Source organism: Chamaea fasciata, unplaced genomic scaffold (genome assembly GCF_029207755.1).
Source record: "Chamaea fasciata isolate MVZ Bird 193981 ecotype frontalis unplaced genomic scaffold, bChaFas1.0.hap1 SCAF_9, whole genome shotgun sequence".
In the NCBI taxonomy this organism is placed as follows: domain Eukaryota; kingdom Metazoa; phylum Chordata; class Aves; order Passeriformes; family Sylviidae; genus Chamaea; species Chamaea fasciata.
Genome location: NW_027094094.1, coordinates 33,814,323 through 33,831,642, shown reverse-complemented (window position 1 = coordinate 33,831,642; position 17,320 = coordinate 33,814,323). Strand labels below are relative to the sequence as shown.

The 17,320-nt window shown below is 44.0% G+C and overlaps 1 protein-coding gene and 1 long non-coding RNA gene across 4 annotated transcripts in view; one reads left to right on the top strand and one right to left on the bottom strand.

Annotated features, from left to right (window-relative positions):
• Positions 1 to 17,320, top strand: part of CTNNA3 (catenin alpha 3) — a 407,433-nt gene that overhangs the window by 384,963 nt on the left and 5,150 nt on the right. For all 3 annotated transcript variants that reach the window (XM_066191821.1, XM_066191820.1, XM_066191822.1), the window contains one exon: positions 6,862 to 6,996. In XM_066191821.1, coding sequence (XP_066047918.1) covers positions 6,862 to 6,996 — 135 coding nt within the window. The remainder of the gene's footprint in view (positions 1 to 6,861; positions 6,997 to 17,320) is intronic.
• LOC136294228 (uncharacterized) overlaps positions 440 to 17,320 on the bottom strand; it is a 50,867-nt gene continuing 33,986 nt past the window's right edge. Inside the window, exons 4-11 of the long non-coding RNA XR_010722343.1 lie at positions 15,855 to 15,927; positions 15,454 to 15,555; positions 14,052 to 14,256; positions 12,474 to 12,707; positions 9,151 to 9,319; positions 6,901 to 6,991; positions 2,621 to 2,853; positions 440 to 1,068 (exon numbers count right to left, since the gene is read on the bottom strand). This is a non-coding gene — a long non-coding RNA (uncharacterized lncRNA). The remainder of the gene's footprint in view (positions 1,069 to 2,620; positions 2,854 to 6,900; positions 6,992 to 9,150; positions 9,320 to 12,473; positions 12,708 to 14,051; positions 14,257 to 15,453; positions 15,556 to 15,854; positions 15,928 to 17,320) is intronic.

Below are 17,320 nucleotides of genomic sequence, written 5' to 3'. Positions count from 1 at the left end.
GGAAAAAAAAAGGAAACCTCATGAGTTTTTATAAAAAAGTTAATAATTTAAAATAGAATAGTAGTAGTACTGATATTGATGCTGAAAGAGAGGGCAAGAGAGGACTGAGAGCAGAGATAAAGAAGTGATGCCCAGCACAATTCTCCAGCATGTGCTCACTGATGCCCAGACTCCCTTCCAGGTGAGTCCCCCACACTGGGCATGATACTCCATGGAGCTGGCATGGAATAGCCTTGGGCCAGTTTGGGTCACCTGTCCTGGCCGTGCTCGCCCCCAGCTGCTTGTGCCCCGCTCACTAGCAGAGGGTGGGACACTGAAGGGTCCTTGTTACCCACTTCCTTCCCGTACCGAACCCAGCACAGCACGGGCCAGCCACTGTGGGGAGCGTGAGCTCTGAGCCAGGCAAAGCCAGGCCAGCTGTGCAGGCAGCACAGCCTCATCCTCTCCTCACCGACCCGGCCAAATCCCCCCGCAGCAATGGCAGCTGCTCCAGGTGAGCTGTGGGAACACAGGATGGTGGCACTGGCACAGAGCTCTGCTGCTCTGGGCAGGTGATTGGTCTCAGCTTAGTAAGGACAGACTCGTCTGGCTCCAGAATGGTTTGTTCTCCACCCTTTGCAGTTACAGAATCCATCTTTTGCTGTACCTTCCTTCTCTGCCCCCTACCCCTAGCACTGGCTGTTTGGGCCTCTGCAAATCTGTAGCTTGAAGGTGATTTTTAGTTTTACATTTAATTTTTATTTACGTTTATAGTTATTTTAAGTAACTCTTACGAGTTATTTATCACCATGAAGTGCAGAGTGTTAGAGTTGGAAGGTGTGCTTTATTGCTGTTTGATTTTTAGATCAGATGGCTCACCCTCCCCCCAGAACAGCCAGCAGGAGCAGGGTAACTGAGCAGCCTGCCTCAGGGAGCAGTGTGCAGGTGTCAGTCTTGAAGCCTTTCTTCCTTTGTGGCTGCCTTTCAGGTCCAGGGCAGCACAGGACAGTCGCTGTTTTCACATCCTCACCTGCTCTCTCTCTCTCTTCCCTTCACTCTTTATTTTCATATTCAGTGCTTGCTTTTCTGCTGTTTAGGAAACAACACCAGTCTGTTAGTGGTTGTCATGTGTCTCCCTGAATTCCAGATAACAAAGAATTCCTATTTTGCATCTATACAGTTGTGATCAGATTTGTGAAAAAAATCGGTAAAATGTCTGGATTCCCTATTCCTGATCTTGACACACATTCTTCCAGCACTGGACAATAGCTCCTTTCAAGATTTTATCTATTACAGATTAAAATTCAAACCTGTCACTGATACACTGGAGAAAATGATGAGATAGCAAAGCCAAAGATGAGTAAGAGTCATAAATTCTTGCTGGTTTTAGGACAGGAACTCCACTCTCACTGAAATATTTCTTTTAGGAAAGAAAGATTTCTGTAGTATTACTACAGCAACTCAGGAATAGAAACCTGAACAAATCAGTGTGAGGAAAAAGTATTCATGAACCATTAGTGGTGATAATTCGTGTGTCCCCTCAGAGCTGCTGGGAAATGTGACATTATTCAGGTTATTGTAACCCTTTTACTGAATTGACTCCAGCTCTTTGTCCTGGCTCAGAGCTTGCACACATTTGACACCCAGGAGCCACCTGAGCCCTGGGATTTGTTCTGTGCATCTGAACAAATGCATCTGAAGGACACTCTTTATTTACAGGTGTTGCATGATTTTAGATGCAGTTTTATATTACGTTATATACATTAAAAGCAGAAAAACCCAAACACAAATCAAAAGATGAACCAAGGCAGCCCTTCTAGTTATGGTGACCATGATTGCAAGTATTGCTAGATAGGTGTCAAACTTACTAAAAAAGAGAATCTTGATTTATTCCTCCTATTACAGATATTCTTAGAATGATCCTCTCATTCCTTACATGGCTAGAGATCTTTTAACTTCTGTAGCCTTTTTTGGCTGTGCCAAGTTATCCTTTTACTTAGAAAGCTCTTTTCTCTCTTTTTTTTTTTTTTGGGGGTTGTTTTTTTTGTTTTTTTGTTTTTTTTTTTTTTTTTAAATCTCGAAGATATTTTCAAATTCCTTTTCTCAGCTGTTGTTTTGCCAGGTTTCCTATGCCCTGCACTCCTGGGGTCTTAAAATAAAATAAACTTTACATTCCTCTGGGCTACCAGATAACTGATCTCTGAATTTGGGCCAAACTGGCTAAACCCATCAGGAATTTGCTGCCCAGGGTAGAACATGAATGCCAGTAGTGCCTTCCTGAGCTGCATTCAGACTTTCTAGTGGAGCATTTCACATGCTGCCTTTTACTAACAACTAAATTATGTAGAATTTCTATTAAGTGGAAAAAAAGGATTTGTATGATTTTTATAGCTTCCTGTTGCTGTGTTTGAAGGGAAGGGATACAGTGTGGTTGTCTTGATTTGGAAAGACAGGCGTCTGCTAAGGAAGGTAGGAGCCTCCCTGAAAATGGAAAATATAAATCCCCTCCCTCTGAATTATAATTTTGAAATGAACAGGCTCTCAGGCAAAGATGTGGGAATAGGAAAAACAGTTTTTTAGTAGGAAAATTAAACAAAAAATGCAGTAGTACAAGAAAAACCGCTGCCAGTCGGAATACAACCTGACGCCCTGTTGGTCAGGGTGTTTGGTAGCAGTCCAGTTAGAATTGTGGCTCCAGTCCTCCTGCAGTGACAGATGCGCTTCTGTTGGAGCAACAAAGGGTGTAGTTTTCCTCTGAAGGTCCAGTGGTGGTGTAGATGGGTCCAGTCTTCCTCTGGGAATCCAGTGAAAACAGGCTGCTCTGGTGTTCCAAATCTCAGATTTTATCCAGGTAGGAATGCTTGGCTCCTCCTGCTGGGATGATGTAATTGTATCAGCCATGCAGTGAGCCTCGATTGCCCATTAACAGCAGACATCCCCTGGAGGGAGGATGGGCCATGGAAGAGATAAGGAACACTGCCCCTCCTGGTTTTAACTGCTGTCCCATTAACAGAAGACAACCTGCCCCCTTGTCCCTGGAGTTATGAGGGGTGGGTTGTGGAAGAGATAAAGATCATTGCCCCACCTGGTTTTAACAGCTGGTAATAGAATACATACTTTTGGTTAAATCTTGCATTGTAACCTAAGACAGTGTTACAATTAGCAGAACTCAGCTGTATTTCAGTCCACAGTCACAAATGCTTCTAGGATGGCTCAGGGTAACAACGGTGAAAATTGTCACAGTTACAGCAGCAACAGCAACCTATGCACATAAATCACAAGTGCAGAGGTTCACCATAAATTCATTATCAGGAGACATTTCCTTTTGGCAGAAGATTTTTGTTCTTTGTTCCTTCTGTCAGAAGACTTCTGCTACTTAATGTGACCTGGAAGCCCTAAGATAACAAAGGCAGTACATCACCCTGGTTTGATGAAATGTGCTGAAGAGTGAGGTCTGTATTAAGAGCCTCCTCTTTATTGCAATTGTTTTGCACCCATTAGGATCACAGTCAGGCAGGCCCTGACTAGGGTCATTTAGAATGCTGTTTGTCAGAGCTAATGACAGTGGTCAGGAGAGCACCATGTAAATAATCCCTTTTGGTGATGGGAACCCCACTGGTGGAGCAGCAAAGCTACCTCCTGTCTGTCCTCAGCACACATTTATAGTAGGTATAGGTGATTATCCCCAGTATTGATTCTCATGAAGACAGATTTGGATTCTGTAGAGAATGGCCTTTGTTAGCAAATGGATGAAGTGAGAGCAAACCAAACCCAGAATGGTCAGCAGTCAGAAGCTCCTGTGCATTGTTCATTAACACCCCTTGTGCAACTGCTGTGCCAGTGAATTTTTCACTTGGATGGTGAAGGCTGGTTTCAGTCTGGTCTTAATCGCTGCATCATTTTAATTCCCCAAATGGTTTGGATGTTCTGGTGGATATTCTGTTGGGTAAAATACCTCTGCATCTTTGAGATGCAGGTAATTTCTGATGCTGTTCTTGCAGAAAGCCCTTGTTAGCAACAGCCCCTGTCCGCAGGATGTGTGGGGATAAACCTCTCAGAATCTGATGGGCTCTCCAGCTAATAACGTGCAGCAATAAACTAGTAACCATCATTTGCCTGTGGGATGATGAAACTCAGAATTTGTTGATTGTCCTTCTGTTGCAGCCTAGTGTTTGGTTTCGCTGGTGAGCAAGTGCTGCTTGTACCAGCTGCCTCTGAGCAGTAGGTAGAAGATCCCTTATGCAGTGTCCTCCCCACACTACATTTGTTCCTAACTTCTGTTGACGGCTGATGGGACGTGCTCCAAGGTGTGAGGTTTAATTTTCAGCAGTGCTTGTTCATGTTCAGAGCAGTGCAGGCCATTTTGTGTGTATGAGAGTGTGTGTGTGTGTGTGTGAGCGGGGCCCTGCCCAGGCCTGACCTCTGCTCAGGTGCTGTGGCCAGACCTTCCCAGCTGCTGCCAGGAGCTAGCACTGAATATCCACACAACTCGGGACAGCATGCTGATCCCAGCCTCCAGCACCCATGCCACAGTTCACATTACCAAACATATTTTTCACACACTTGGCATGTGAAATAGTCCTTGATATTTTTCCATTCATTTGTCCAGTAATTCATGTAGCTATGTAAATTTTAATAGAACCATTCTGTAACAAAGATTTCTGCAATTTAACAACCAGTGTTAAAAACCATTTCCTTTGTTTTGCGCTCCTGGAAGTCACTTTTAATGACCCCTGGGTTTTGTAATGGAAGAAGAATACCAGGATTCATTACAGTCTTCCTCCTTCTGTCTGGAGCTTGGTGTGGCCAGTGCAGGGGAAAGATGCACTCTTTCTACTCAGGTAGTGAAGCTGTGGATATGCCACAGACACATATGCCACGGTTGTGTGATTACCTTTCAGGAGAATTTTCTTATCCAATGCCCTGCATTTGCTTTTTTAAATGGTTCTGACACTGAAAGTGTTTCCACAGAACCTCAAGGTCTTGTTCTTGAGTGCAGTTTCCTGGCCTTTGATGTGTATCATCTCTAGTGCTCCTAAAGTGGTACACGTCTCTTCTGTAATGGTGTGTAAGGGAGACAGCACCTGTGACTAGCCTGACACTATTATTATATAAAAGAGTACTATATATTATATAAAAGAGTATAATCATTCTTGTCTCTGAACTTCTGTAATTGGTATTGTCACTGTTTGAAGTGGATGAGGCACTATATTGGCACCCCATACATCTTTCTCTTGAGTCTTTCTGACCAGAGGGATTAAATCAAAGTGTAACTAAGGAACGAATAAAATGGAGGAGGATGAATCTCATTCCAGGAATACACACCATCTTGGTATTATGAGTTCTGATGCTCTAAGGGATTGCATTGTACTGTACTAGAATTTTTTATTAACTAAATTAAGTAGACAGTGAGTATTCCAGCTTTCTAAACACTGAGGTACCATTATATAAATACTGATTTGGGCAGTCCTTAAAGCAGTGCTTAATAAGTAAGAAATAAAGGCATATTTTAGGGCAGTTTTCCATAACGTGCTAGCATTTTGAAAACATCACACATGGAAAGAGAACATGTCAAAGAAGCGCTCTGGTTTTGCTGTAAACTGTGCCCAAATACAGGAAAAAATGACGGATGTAGCAAAACATGAGGTAAGGACTGATGCTGAGTCATAATACTTAATTTAAAACTGTATGCTCTGACCTTCTTTGTTTACTGTTACCTTTTGCTAAATCTAAAGCATGAACTTGCTTAACCAAACATTGCATAGCCATGAAGGACAGCATTGTCACACCAGCCCTTTGAACATGTACTGTTGCTTCAGCAAAGCCAGGATATGAAATATTCTTGAAATTAAGTAGAATTTGTGCTTTTTCTGGCTACTGGTGGGTATTGGATTCAAATCCACTGACCACTGTTCAATAAAACCACAGGTGAGTGTTGACAGTGTGCAGTTGGTGGGGATGTATCTTTGCTTTTTCATTATGCACAGCTGAGCAGAGTTTCCTGCAGAAAGGAAGGGGCTGCATTTATCATGTAAGTACCACACCTGGGCCAAAACCGTGTCTGCAAACCTGCATGGATCTCATGATTATTTATCACTCTTATTCTTTCCAGCTGTGGGAGCACCACAGGGGCTCACCATTCCCCTTAAGATCCCTTTATTCTGCCAGAACAATGAAAATCAGCCTTAGAACAAATACATACCCAGCCTTTCATGGCTGGCCTGGTACCCACAGAGCAACAGTGCTCCAAGTACTCCAGGTATTTTGGGAAGAAATTAGGTTAGAAAGATCCTATTTTTATTTCTGTAATAGAAATCTCTATTGTTAAAAATATTGAAATCAGTGAGTTTTCCGTAAGACATTCTAATTTTGTTGTTCCCAAAACTAGAGAAGATCTGCAGATTGAGATCAGTGCACTCTGGATGGAACACAAAAAACCCCCCATAGATCATATTTCAAGACAAAACACATAATATATAGATGTTAACATGTCTATGCATGTATGGTTAAATTGCCCACAAAATCAGTCTGGATTGCCCTCATCACTGTTAATGGTGGAGGTATTTTCTTAGAGATCATCTTAGAAATTGAAGTAATTACTCCATACACTAAAGGATGTGTTTAGAAATACTGCTAAGGCAAGCACAGCAGTGTTAAATACCAAGTGCATATGGGGAATTTTAAGCTTAATCTGAGCTTCCAACCATAGCATTAAAAAGCTTCCCAAGAGGAATGAACTTTGCAGCCTGATACAGCTGCAGTAAAAAGCAAGGCTCCAGCAGTCTGCAACTGGAATACTCCTCAGTGAAGTTTTAACATGAGCCCTGAGACATCATTTTGAATCAGCAGTTACTGAAATGCTTTATTTATTGTTCTTTTCAGTGCCCAGACCAGTCGTGCAAACAGGATTTACTGGCTTACCTAGAACAGATCAAGCTATACTCCCATCAGCTCAAGATCTGCAGCCAGGTTAAAGCAGAAATCCAGCATCTCGGTGGAGAGCTCATCATGTCTGCGGTAAGTAGAAAAATGGCATCAAGTACTCTGTTAGTCAAAATACATGTTACATTTAAGTTGGGCTTTTCTCCTTGATATTTTTCAAGCTTGCAGCGTGTTCCACTGTCACTCCAAATCCTGTTTTCTTTTCTAACACCTGCTTAACAGCAAGAATCTGCGACAGTGAAGCATAAGACTTCTGGCTTTAAAGGACTAACTGTCACCTTTTCTTTTTAAATTCTCACAGCACATTGTTATTGCTGTTATTCTGAAGTAGTTTGGTTTGAAGAACTGTAACCCACTTGAAAATGCTGGTGCATTGGCTTACACTCATGGAATGTGCTCAGATGTGTGTCCGAGCACAATAAAAACACTCCAGGGGTGGACTTCCAGGCCAGGAAAAAATGCTGCAGGGCATTCTACAGGTCTGCAGAAATAAATACAATGAGCAGCAAGGTGATACCTCCCACAATCCCTGTGCGATTATGGCCTGCAAAAATTCCCACAACCACATGTCGTAATGCCCCATATGTGGTGATGGCTCCTGGGACGTGCGTGGGGTAAAACCTCCTCTGTGGGCCCGGTCATGATTCCTGTGATCTGTGTGCAGTAATGCCGCAGGTGTCTGGGCATGTGGTCTGTGTATGGCACTGCCCATGGATGGCACTGCCCATGGATGGCACTGCCCATGGATGGCACTGCCCGTATATGGCATTGCCCGTGTATGGCACAGCCCATGGATGGCACTGCCCGTGTATGGCACTGCCCATGGATGGCACTGCCCATGGATGGCACTGCCCGTGTATGGCACTGCCCATGGATGGCACTGCCCATGGATGGCACTGCCCGTGTATGGCACTGCCCATGGATGGCACTGCCCATGGATGGCACTGCCCATGGATGGCACTGCCCGTGTATGGCAATGCCCGTATATGGCACTGCCCGTGCATGGCACTGCCCCTGTATGGCATTGCCCGTGTATGGCATTGCCCATATATGGCACTGCCCATGGATGGCACTGCCCATGGATGGCACTGCCCATGGATGGCACTGCCCTTATATGGCATTGCCCGTATATGGCACTGCCCATATATGGCACTGCCCGTGTATGGCACTGCCCCTGTATGGCATTGCCCGTGTATGGCATTGCCCGTATATGGCACTGCCCGTGTATGGCACTGCCCGTGTATGGCACTGCCCGTGTATGGCACTGCCCATGGATGGCACTGCCCGTATATGGCATTGCCCGTGTATGGCACTGCCCGTGTATGGCACTGCCCGTGTATGGCACTGCCCGTATATGGCACTGCCCGTGTATGGCACTGCCCATGGATGGCACTGCCCGTATATGGCATTGCCCGTGTATGGCATTGCTGGTGTATGGCACTGCCCGTGTATGGCACTGCCCGTATATGGCACTGCCCGTGTATGGCACTGCCGGTGTATGGCACTGCCCGTGGATGGCACTGCCCATGGATGGCACTGCCCATGGATGGCACTGCCCGTGGATGGCACTGCCCGTGGATGGCACTGCCCTGGAACGCTGTCCGTGTGTGGCACTGCCCGGAACGCTGCCTGCGCTCCACGTGCAGTAATGGTGCCTGTAGATGGTCATGGTGCCTGCAGTCCACACACAGTAATTCCTCTGTGTCTGTCTGTGCCTACCACTGGCTATCTGCACTCATCCCTGTACGTGTATCCTGCTCTCTGGCTGTCTGTATGGATCTATACCTGTCTCTATCTCCCTACATCTCTCTGTACCTGTCTCTGTCTTTATCCAGCTCTACCTATCTCAGGTTGCCTATCTCTGTCTCTACCTATCTGTTCCCATCTTTATCTACCTTTATCTACATAACTGGCTCTGTCTATATATATCTACAGCTCTCTATAGTTATCTCTGTATGGCTCTAGCAAACCATACCTCTCTCTGCCTGTCTGTACCTGCCCATACCTGTCAGTATCTATATGTACTGATCAATATTTAGCTCTGTGTCCTGGTTTAGGTCAAATTTGGGTGAAATCTTCTGAATAGGGTACCTCTGGGAAGTACACTCAAACAGCCCCTTTCCCAATCAGTCTGGGAAAGAACTTCTCCAGAGGAAAGTGGGAAAAACTATTAATTTAACAAAGTGCTGCTCACAAGCATAAAGAATGAATAATATGAAACAGTAAAACCTTTTGTTGCTCTGAAGTGAGGTGGTAAATTCAGAAAGTCTTCGCTGTGGGTAGCTCAGCTTGCTCAGTCTCTTATCAATCTCTCTTGAGGTCCAGGCCCCAGTGGGCCGCAGGTGCGAGCTCCTGGTGCTTCACTGGGTTTTTGAGTCTGCAGTAGGTTTAAACAGTCCTAAGAAAAAGGAAAGAAACCAGTCAGAGAACTACTATCTCTGCCTATCTGCACCTCTCTATATATACACATCTCCACCTATATATCTGTACCTATCACTAGTTATCTATACATGTTTCTATCCATCTACACTTACTCCACCTGTCAGTACTTGTCACTCTCTGTCCTTATATATATTTATATCTATATGTCTCCCTCTCTGTACCTGTCAATAGCTGACAAAATCTCTGTCGAAGATCTGTCTCCATCATTGCCAGTATCTCTGTCAGAACCTGTCAGATTCTAAGAGAATTTGTCAAAATATGTCAGAATCGGCTAAAATCTTACAGAATCTGTCAGGATCTAACAGAATCTCTTAGGATCTATCTGTACCTGTCTCTGTATGCCAATGTCTGTGTGTGCCTGTCTGTCTGTATCTGTCAATATCTATCTGTGCCTGTCAAAATCTGTCACCCCTCTCCATCCGTCCATATCTGCCTGTACTCTTTCTACCTATCCATGTCTGTCTTTACCTGTCTGCACCTGTCTCTACCTGTGTCAACCTCCTTGTACCTGTCTCCATCTCTGCCTCTCCCGGTGCCTGCCTAGCCCTATCTCTACACATCCATATCTGTACATATCTATTTCTGCCTCTCTCTAGGCTTTCCCATGCCTATTTATCTCTCACTAAAACTACAGTCATCAGAAATGAAGCCTTCGTTGCTCAAGTGAGATCTGAAACACTCATTTATGTAGGTTCCTTGTGTTGGCTGTTCAAATGGTAATTTAGACACCATATTGAACCTCTGAAACATATAGTTAATTAATTTTAATTGAGTGTATAATTTCTGAAGCCAGTGCTTGTTTTCACTTGGGCTGCACATTAACAAGTTTCTCTTCCTTACCTGTTTCTTTTCACAAGCAGTTCTGTGACTAGTGTGGGTTATAGTAAAGCCAAATGTTGAAACCAAAATTGGTTCTTGCTGTTTCTGCCTCCTGCTGTAGAATACTCACCTTGTTTTCTTTACCTTTTTTTTTTTTTTTTTTTTTTTTTCCTGTCACTGCTGTCAACAGTGCATAATCCACCTGGTGCAAAAATTTCAAGTTCTAAAAACGAAACCCCAAATTTAACTTCATTGATAATCCCAAAGAGATGACTATAGATCCTAACCCTGCTTCAAGGGAGGAGGGTGAGAACTTGTCCTATGTGCATCCAGAAACTGGAGAAAGACAACTGTGCTTGTTCAGATAAATGCTCCATTCCCTTCTAGTTCAATAAACACACATAAGCAGGTGCTTAGTTTGAGTCAGTGGAAATGAAGAACATGCTTAGAAGAGGCCTGAATGGCTTTGGGGGTGTTCTGTGAAGCCAAGGTGAGATGCTGCAAGGTTGCTACTCTTTTAAATAGTCTTAGAAAATGCTCCAACAATGGCTGTGTTCATTTTTTTTTTTTTAAATAATATGGATGTTACATAAAAAAGAGCCAAATTGCCAGCCTGTGTCAAGAGACCTGTGCTCTCTCTCCAAGCCTTTTCAAGACAGTGGAGACACGGTTGGTGTCAGTGGTTGTGAAAAATTTCTAGAAAATTCAAACAAAGGCTCCCTGGCCTCTGTCTGGGGAAGGGGATGCCATTTGTGACTGACTGTGCTCAACTGCCCCCCTGCAATTAAAATTGTGGTTATGTGAAACTGATGGCCTTTTGTATTAATCTAACTATTTGTGTTTTAATTGCTTCAGTTTTAGAAGAATAGCGGTATTTACGCTGTACAGATAAATTGCTCAGTCAAGAGGGAGAGAAATGCACTAGTGGTATAAAAAAGGGCTGGTTATTGAATTGCTTTTCTTAAAAGCTGGAGCAAGTTCCAGCTTTAAAGTGCATGTCGGGGCTTCAGAAACTGATCAAATTCCTCAGTTAGCTGGCCTAGAAAAAAGTGACAAACCCAAGTTCTGTGTGAGAAAGCAGAGGGGTTCTTCTCCCCTTCCCACCTTCTCCCTCCCCAGAAGATAGTATTAGAAGTCCTTTAGAAAATACAAGAGTCAGAACTGTAGCTGGAATAGGATTATATTTTATATTCTCCCCAGTCCTGATCTTCCCTGAATGAGAATCAGAAACGGAGACAGCAAGATGATTAAGAAAAAAGGCCCTGCTCTAGCAGATACTAAAGGCTTTATTGTGCATTAAGTAAAGAACTCAGAGCCTCCTGAAACTGAATCCATCCTCTGGTTAATGAAAACCTGCTATAGGAAAAGAAATCTACCAGAAACAGCATTAGGAAATAGTCATCCTCACAGGTCCCTCCATCGTTTTCTCCCTCCTGCACCCATGTATAGGTGTGTGCCAGGAATGACCTTCCTGGTCCTTGGGCATCCACCCCTCCTCTGGCTTCACTGGCTCCTCAGAGTCCCTCCCCTCCTCTCCCACCTCCTTCAGGAGCTGGGGCTGAACAGCTGAGGGGGGAGGCTCCTCTCCTGTGAGAAATGACACATTTCCACACGTGGACAGGTCAGTTCCAACTTCTACGCTGACAAATCCACTTTGAGAAACAAAAGGAGGGTGAGTACCAGCTGGTGGAATCAGACATAAAAGCACTGTTTTGAGATGGCTCTGATATTGACTCCACACCTCCCTTCTGTAACTATTAGAACTGTGCACAAGGATCTTGGATTTAAATCACCTTCAAGGAAAATCCCTTCTCACAAGAGTAGCAATTCATTAAAAAATAACCCAAACCAGCCTCTCTTGAAGCCCAAAGTCCAACTGAGAGAAAGAGAGGGATGAAAAGCAGAGGATGTAGCATCACATTTTTGCAGATCTGCAAAAGAAAACCATCTTCTTGAAACAGAGCAGCCTTGTCTTACCAGTTCTGGATGATGCTGTGGTGAGCAGCTAAAGGAATCCTAAACCGGCGTTCCAAGTTAACCTTGGATGGGACCATGGAGCAGTGGGTGGCAGGGCCGCGGCACAAGGGCAGCTGTGTCCCTGTCAGCAGCATCGTGACCTGCACTGGAGGAGGTGCTGCTGGCTGCCAGCATAGCTCAGTTTGCCACTTACTCCATGACAACAAAGAGCATTATGCTTATGAAAAACGATATTGAAATCCATAAACACAGCTCTTCCGCTGTTTTTGATCTGTGTGCCCTGGGCCTGCCCTGCACTGTGAAAGGTTTCTTACCTCCAGTTCATCCCGGGCTGTATCGTTAGTGGAGGTTAATTAGGCCACTTTCCCTGGGGCAGCTAGGATGATTTGTGGGCTTCCCAGCTGACAGCTCTTCTCACTGCTCTCCTTGTTTAGCAGCTTTTGGACTTCAGGCCACACGCTCATGTAGTCTGCCTTTCTCACTGTCCATCCCCAAGCTCCAGTACCTTCTTTCTAGTCAGCTCCCCGTTATGGAGGTTAGAAGGGGTCCTGTACAGAAAAAAGAGGAAGAGATGTGGATCATCACCTTCTCATTCCCCATTCACTGTAGTTTCGTTATTTTCATTCATGAAAAATTCCTTGCTCACTATTTAGTCTTTCACAGTCCCCCTCCAATGCTGTGAGTACTGGCTCACATTGCCAGGTTCTAAGCTGCTCAAGTCCAAATGGTGAGGATTCTTTAAGTCTTCATTAGGAGTGATTAAATAGGGAACACAGATTTTCTTCTATTAATTAAATTGGTGCCTCTTCAGGCACAAAATAATGGGGTAACATTTGCAGTATGCAGAGCGACAGGAGTTTCATTCGCTTAAATAAGATAAACTGTTACTTCACTTACAAGCACTGCACAGCAATAGCCTTGCACCTTATCTTGCCAGTTTGCTCTTTTTTCAACAATGGTTTTAGCTAGAGAGAATTATATCACAGGGCAGAAAAATGAACATATCTTACATATTAATATTGTGCTCCATGACTTTTGCCAGGCAATTCTGTTTTGTGCTATTTATAGTCTTTACCTTTCTTTCTTTTATATTGTACTTGGCAAGAGAGACAAAGTTTTTTGGCCTTAAAAAGCTTAAAAAGGAAGGGTCTGGAAGAGCAAAGTCTCCAGAGTCCCAGTATCCCAGAATTTGCTAACTGGCACAGAAGGCCCACCCCCTTCAAGTTGTCCAGCCTTACCTGTGCACTGAGGGCTGTTTCACTCTGCTGTTCCTGCAGATGTCTCATTTATCTCCAGCTCTTCCCCCGGGTATCTCAAGAGCCAGACTTTTAAACACTGACGTCAGGCTGCTTTTGTGCCAAGTGGAGGTGCTTTAATGTGTCTAACTTCATGCTCCAAGGCTGGAGTGAAATACCTGTTTCCCTTCCTGACTTCCCAGGCCCATTAATTCCCAAGTTTCCAGCACAACACTGCAATGAATGTGCTCACAGGTGAAAACGCAGAGGCAAAGCTGTAAGCCAGAAGTTAGAGGAGGGTCTCTGGCCCCAGGCCTTTGGCTGGCACAATCCCAATCCCCGGATACCCATACCTCAGGAAAAGGCTGCCTTGGCCAATGGGTGCTGCTGTGGCAGCTGGCAAATGGCCCCATGCCATCATTACACTGGAAGGGCTTCAGCTGCTCCCGTGGCAGCACGGGAGATGGGAGCAGTGCACTTCTGCTCCTGTGGGGTCTGGCTGTGCTTTCCCCCTGGAAGAGGAGTGAGATGAGCAGAACAGCCTTGCTGTGGCCCCAGCAGGACGGGAGGGAAGGAACAAAGGACTAAAAGCAGCAAGCTGGGAATTGCACTGGAACAGGAGCTGCCCTGACAGCACAATTGAGTCACCACAGGTACCTGGTTCATTCCTCTGCCTTCAGTGCACCTGTCCTGCTCTCTCTTCTGTGTGGGCTGTGGTGGAACAGCATCCCTTTTTCCTTGCTTCCCATCCACAGTGGCTGCTGTGACAGCACCAGGGCACAGCTCCTGCTCCGTGCTCAGCCACTTCTCTTCTCCTGGCTGCCGTTTCTCCTGGGCACTCCTTGAGAACTCTGAGTTCAGCCTGTTTGAATGGGTGGGAGAGGTTACTTGTAGGGCCTCACATCATGCATGAAATCACTTCTTTCAGAGTATTTGACTCTGAAAATACTGAACTGCTCAATTTCTAAAAGCTGACATTAACCCTCAAGAGCTGACACAAGTTTTCTTCCACTGAGAGCTGACAGAAATGTTTCACTCTGGGATTTTTTTTATCTAGTAACACTATAACTTTCCTGGTTTTGCCTGGTGTACACTGACAAGTGTGTGGATATAGAAATCCTGGCCTTTGGAAGCAAAGCAAGGGGTAGATTTTGCTGTCAATCACTTATAGAGAGCTCAGTTAGTATTGCTCTCTAAACTGCATCTACTGAGAAAAACCAATTTAAAGGAGTAGGAAGAATTTCTGGTAATGTATGCTAAAGGACAGTTAACTTTTCCTAGTAATAATTACTCTGGGAATTAGCAAAATCTGGATGTGTCTTACAGTTCTTAGACTCAGTGTATGTCAAAGATTATTGCAACAAACACTCTATTTCTTCCTCAACAGCGAGGAAAGGATTTATATTAAGACACTGTTCTCTTTTTCTCAAGGGCCTGTTTTTAAAAAAATAGATTCCTTTTTTAAAATCCTCCCTGGAAGTGAAAGCAGCAGTACTGGGGAGGAACTGAGCTCTCCGCCTGGCTAAGCATCTGCTCTATTATGGTGTTGCACAGGAACAATTTCACAGCCCTTAATGTAAGTTGTTTATCATTTAACTTGGACACAGGCCTGGGCTAATTATAGAGCTCAGTTTCAGTTCTTTGAATCCTGCTTAGCCTGAAGCAGACTCTGGTAATGGTTAGTTTTTAGTCCATTAGATTCAATTTCCCCACCTGAAAAATGGGTAAAACATAGAACAAACCCCAGACACCCCTGAGGTGTTAAATGCAATGACTGGATGGACACACAAACATAGATAACCAATGGAACAGCCATGTTTTTAGGAGAACTCAGTTCCTTGAAAAGAAACTCAAGCAGTGAAGCCCATTTCCTGATGCCGTGTCCATGGGGATGAAATCTCTCCAGTATCCCAGAGGGAAAGCATGGCAAAGCAGAAGTGAGCAGAACACTGAAGAAACAATTTCCAGAGGAAAGAATCACAAGGGCAAGGCTCCCTTTGGCTCATTTCCTGCCCAAGCTGTATTGGGGTTGAATCTGTGACAGGTTTCTCTGTGTCACCTGGCAGCTGCATGAGCGCAGGTGCTTCCAGTTCCAGCTTTGCTGTGCTTTCTTGGTCACCCATCTTCTGGTGCCACTGTTAGACTGAGATCTCCATTTCCACTAAAAAGAAAAATAACACTACTCTGAGTGGGGAAAAAAGGGAGGCTCAGAAAACCAGGCAAGTAAGTGGTGTTAAAATCCTGGCCAACGCCCAGCAAAAACTCCAATGCCTTAACAGTTATTTCACAATAATTACCTGTTTGGATTGTTCTGCTACTTTTAATCTTAAGGGATTAAATGAATATTTTATGCAGCAACCTTAGTGAAAGAGCCATAAAGTAATTCAAAACAGCAAATGGCTACAGCTAGCAAAAAAGCAGGATTAAAATCAAAAGCACAATGTAGTAAGGACTTCTTACCTGAAATGCAGCACTACTGGGACACTAATTACTCTCCACAAAAATGTAGAACTCATGTTACTTTCAAATGTAACTGTCAAAGAAATAAAAACAGTCTTAGTTTCTTGATACAGTGTACCAAAGGAAATCTGCTTCTAGGAATGCATTTAATGAATCTTGTGTTTTAATCAGAATTAATTTTTAATAATTGACCTTGTTTCCTAAAGAATTCTAAGTTCAGACTTCCAACACTGATATAGAACTGTATTTGATGTTCAGTTCTCAGCTTCCACCTGTATGAAAAACCTTCATGTGGCTGAACTGCAAGTAGGACTTGGGATATTGTAAACAGCCAACTAATGCATCTATTCTCAAACAGCAAAACCTCACAGTTCCCTGCAAACACTCCAAGAACGCTCCCAGCAGAGGGTCCCAGCTGGGGCTGCAGGCACTGCCACGTTTCACAGAACCCTTGGGGGGTGTTGCTGTGCACAGCTTCATCCAGGAAGGCGGGTGTCTGTCTCTGCCTTCTGGCAAAGGGACAGCACCTGCACATCCACACAAACAGCAGCAGCAGGGGCCTGCCTTCTCTGCATATCCTGCAATAAGGACAGTTTGCATTTCACTGCTACACAAGATGCCACTACTGCTGACATGGGACAGTGCAAGCACTTCTTAGTGCGCTGAACAGAAAATACTTTGACAGCAAAAGGGTTCTTCAGCTTCTAAGTCACGATTCTCTTGGTTATTCTGAATAAATAACTTTAAAATAACTGCCCATATCAGTTGTTATATTGTTCAGCATTTCATAGCAATGGATTGCCACTACTGCCAAGACATTAAATTACTTAACAAAAATGAGAAAAAATACAATGCATGTAAACAAACAGAAAAAAAAGTTTCAAAATTCATTTCTTGTCTAACCTTTTCCTTCTGCTTTGTTATTCAGTGGCTTGCTCTCAGGACTTATTACAGAGGAGGTATAAAAGTGCTGGAGATGGGAGAGTGGATTTCAGCTTGAGGGATGCCAGCCCCATTTGGGGTGTTTTTTGTTTGTTTTTTTTTTCTTAAAAAATACTGTCTTCTGCTGTGTATCTTGTGTGTTTCACCCCAGTGTGAAATTACAGTGGTCAGCATCCTTCTGAATTCCTTTTGCAATGACAGCCAAGTACATTAGAACTCACAGGCCAGGTGAGGAAAGAAATGGCAAAGGGATGTTTTTCCTAAAGCCTTTAATGAATTAATGGCTTAACTCACACAGTCACACCTGTAAAATCTGGAGGCTGGGATGTTGCATCTCCATGGAAAATGCTGAAAGAGCAAAAGTGAAGTTAGGCAAAAATGAAACAGCTTTAGTTTGGGGTTGGTTTGTTTTGCTAGTGAATCTTAATGTACCACTTGCTGTGCACTGCAGAGTTTGCAGCCACATCTCTCTAAGTGAAATGAACTTAAACGCTCAATGAATATTTTATCAGTCTTTCATTTAT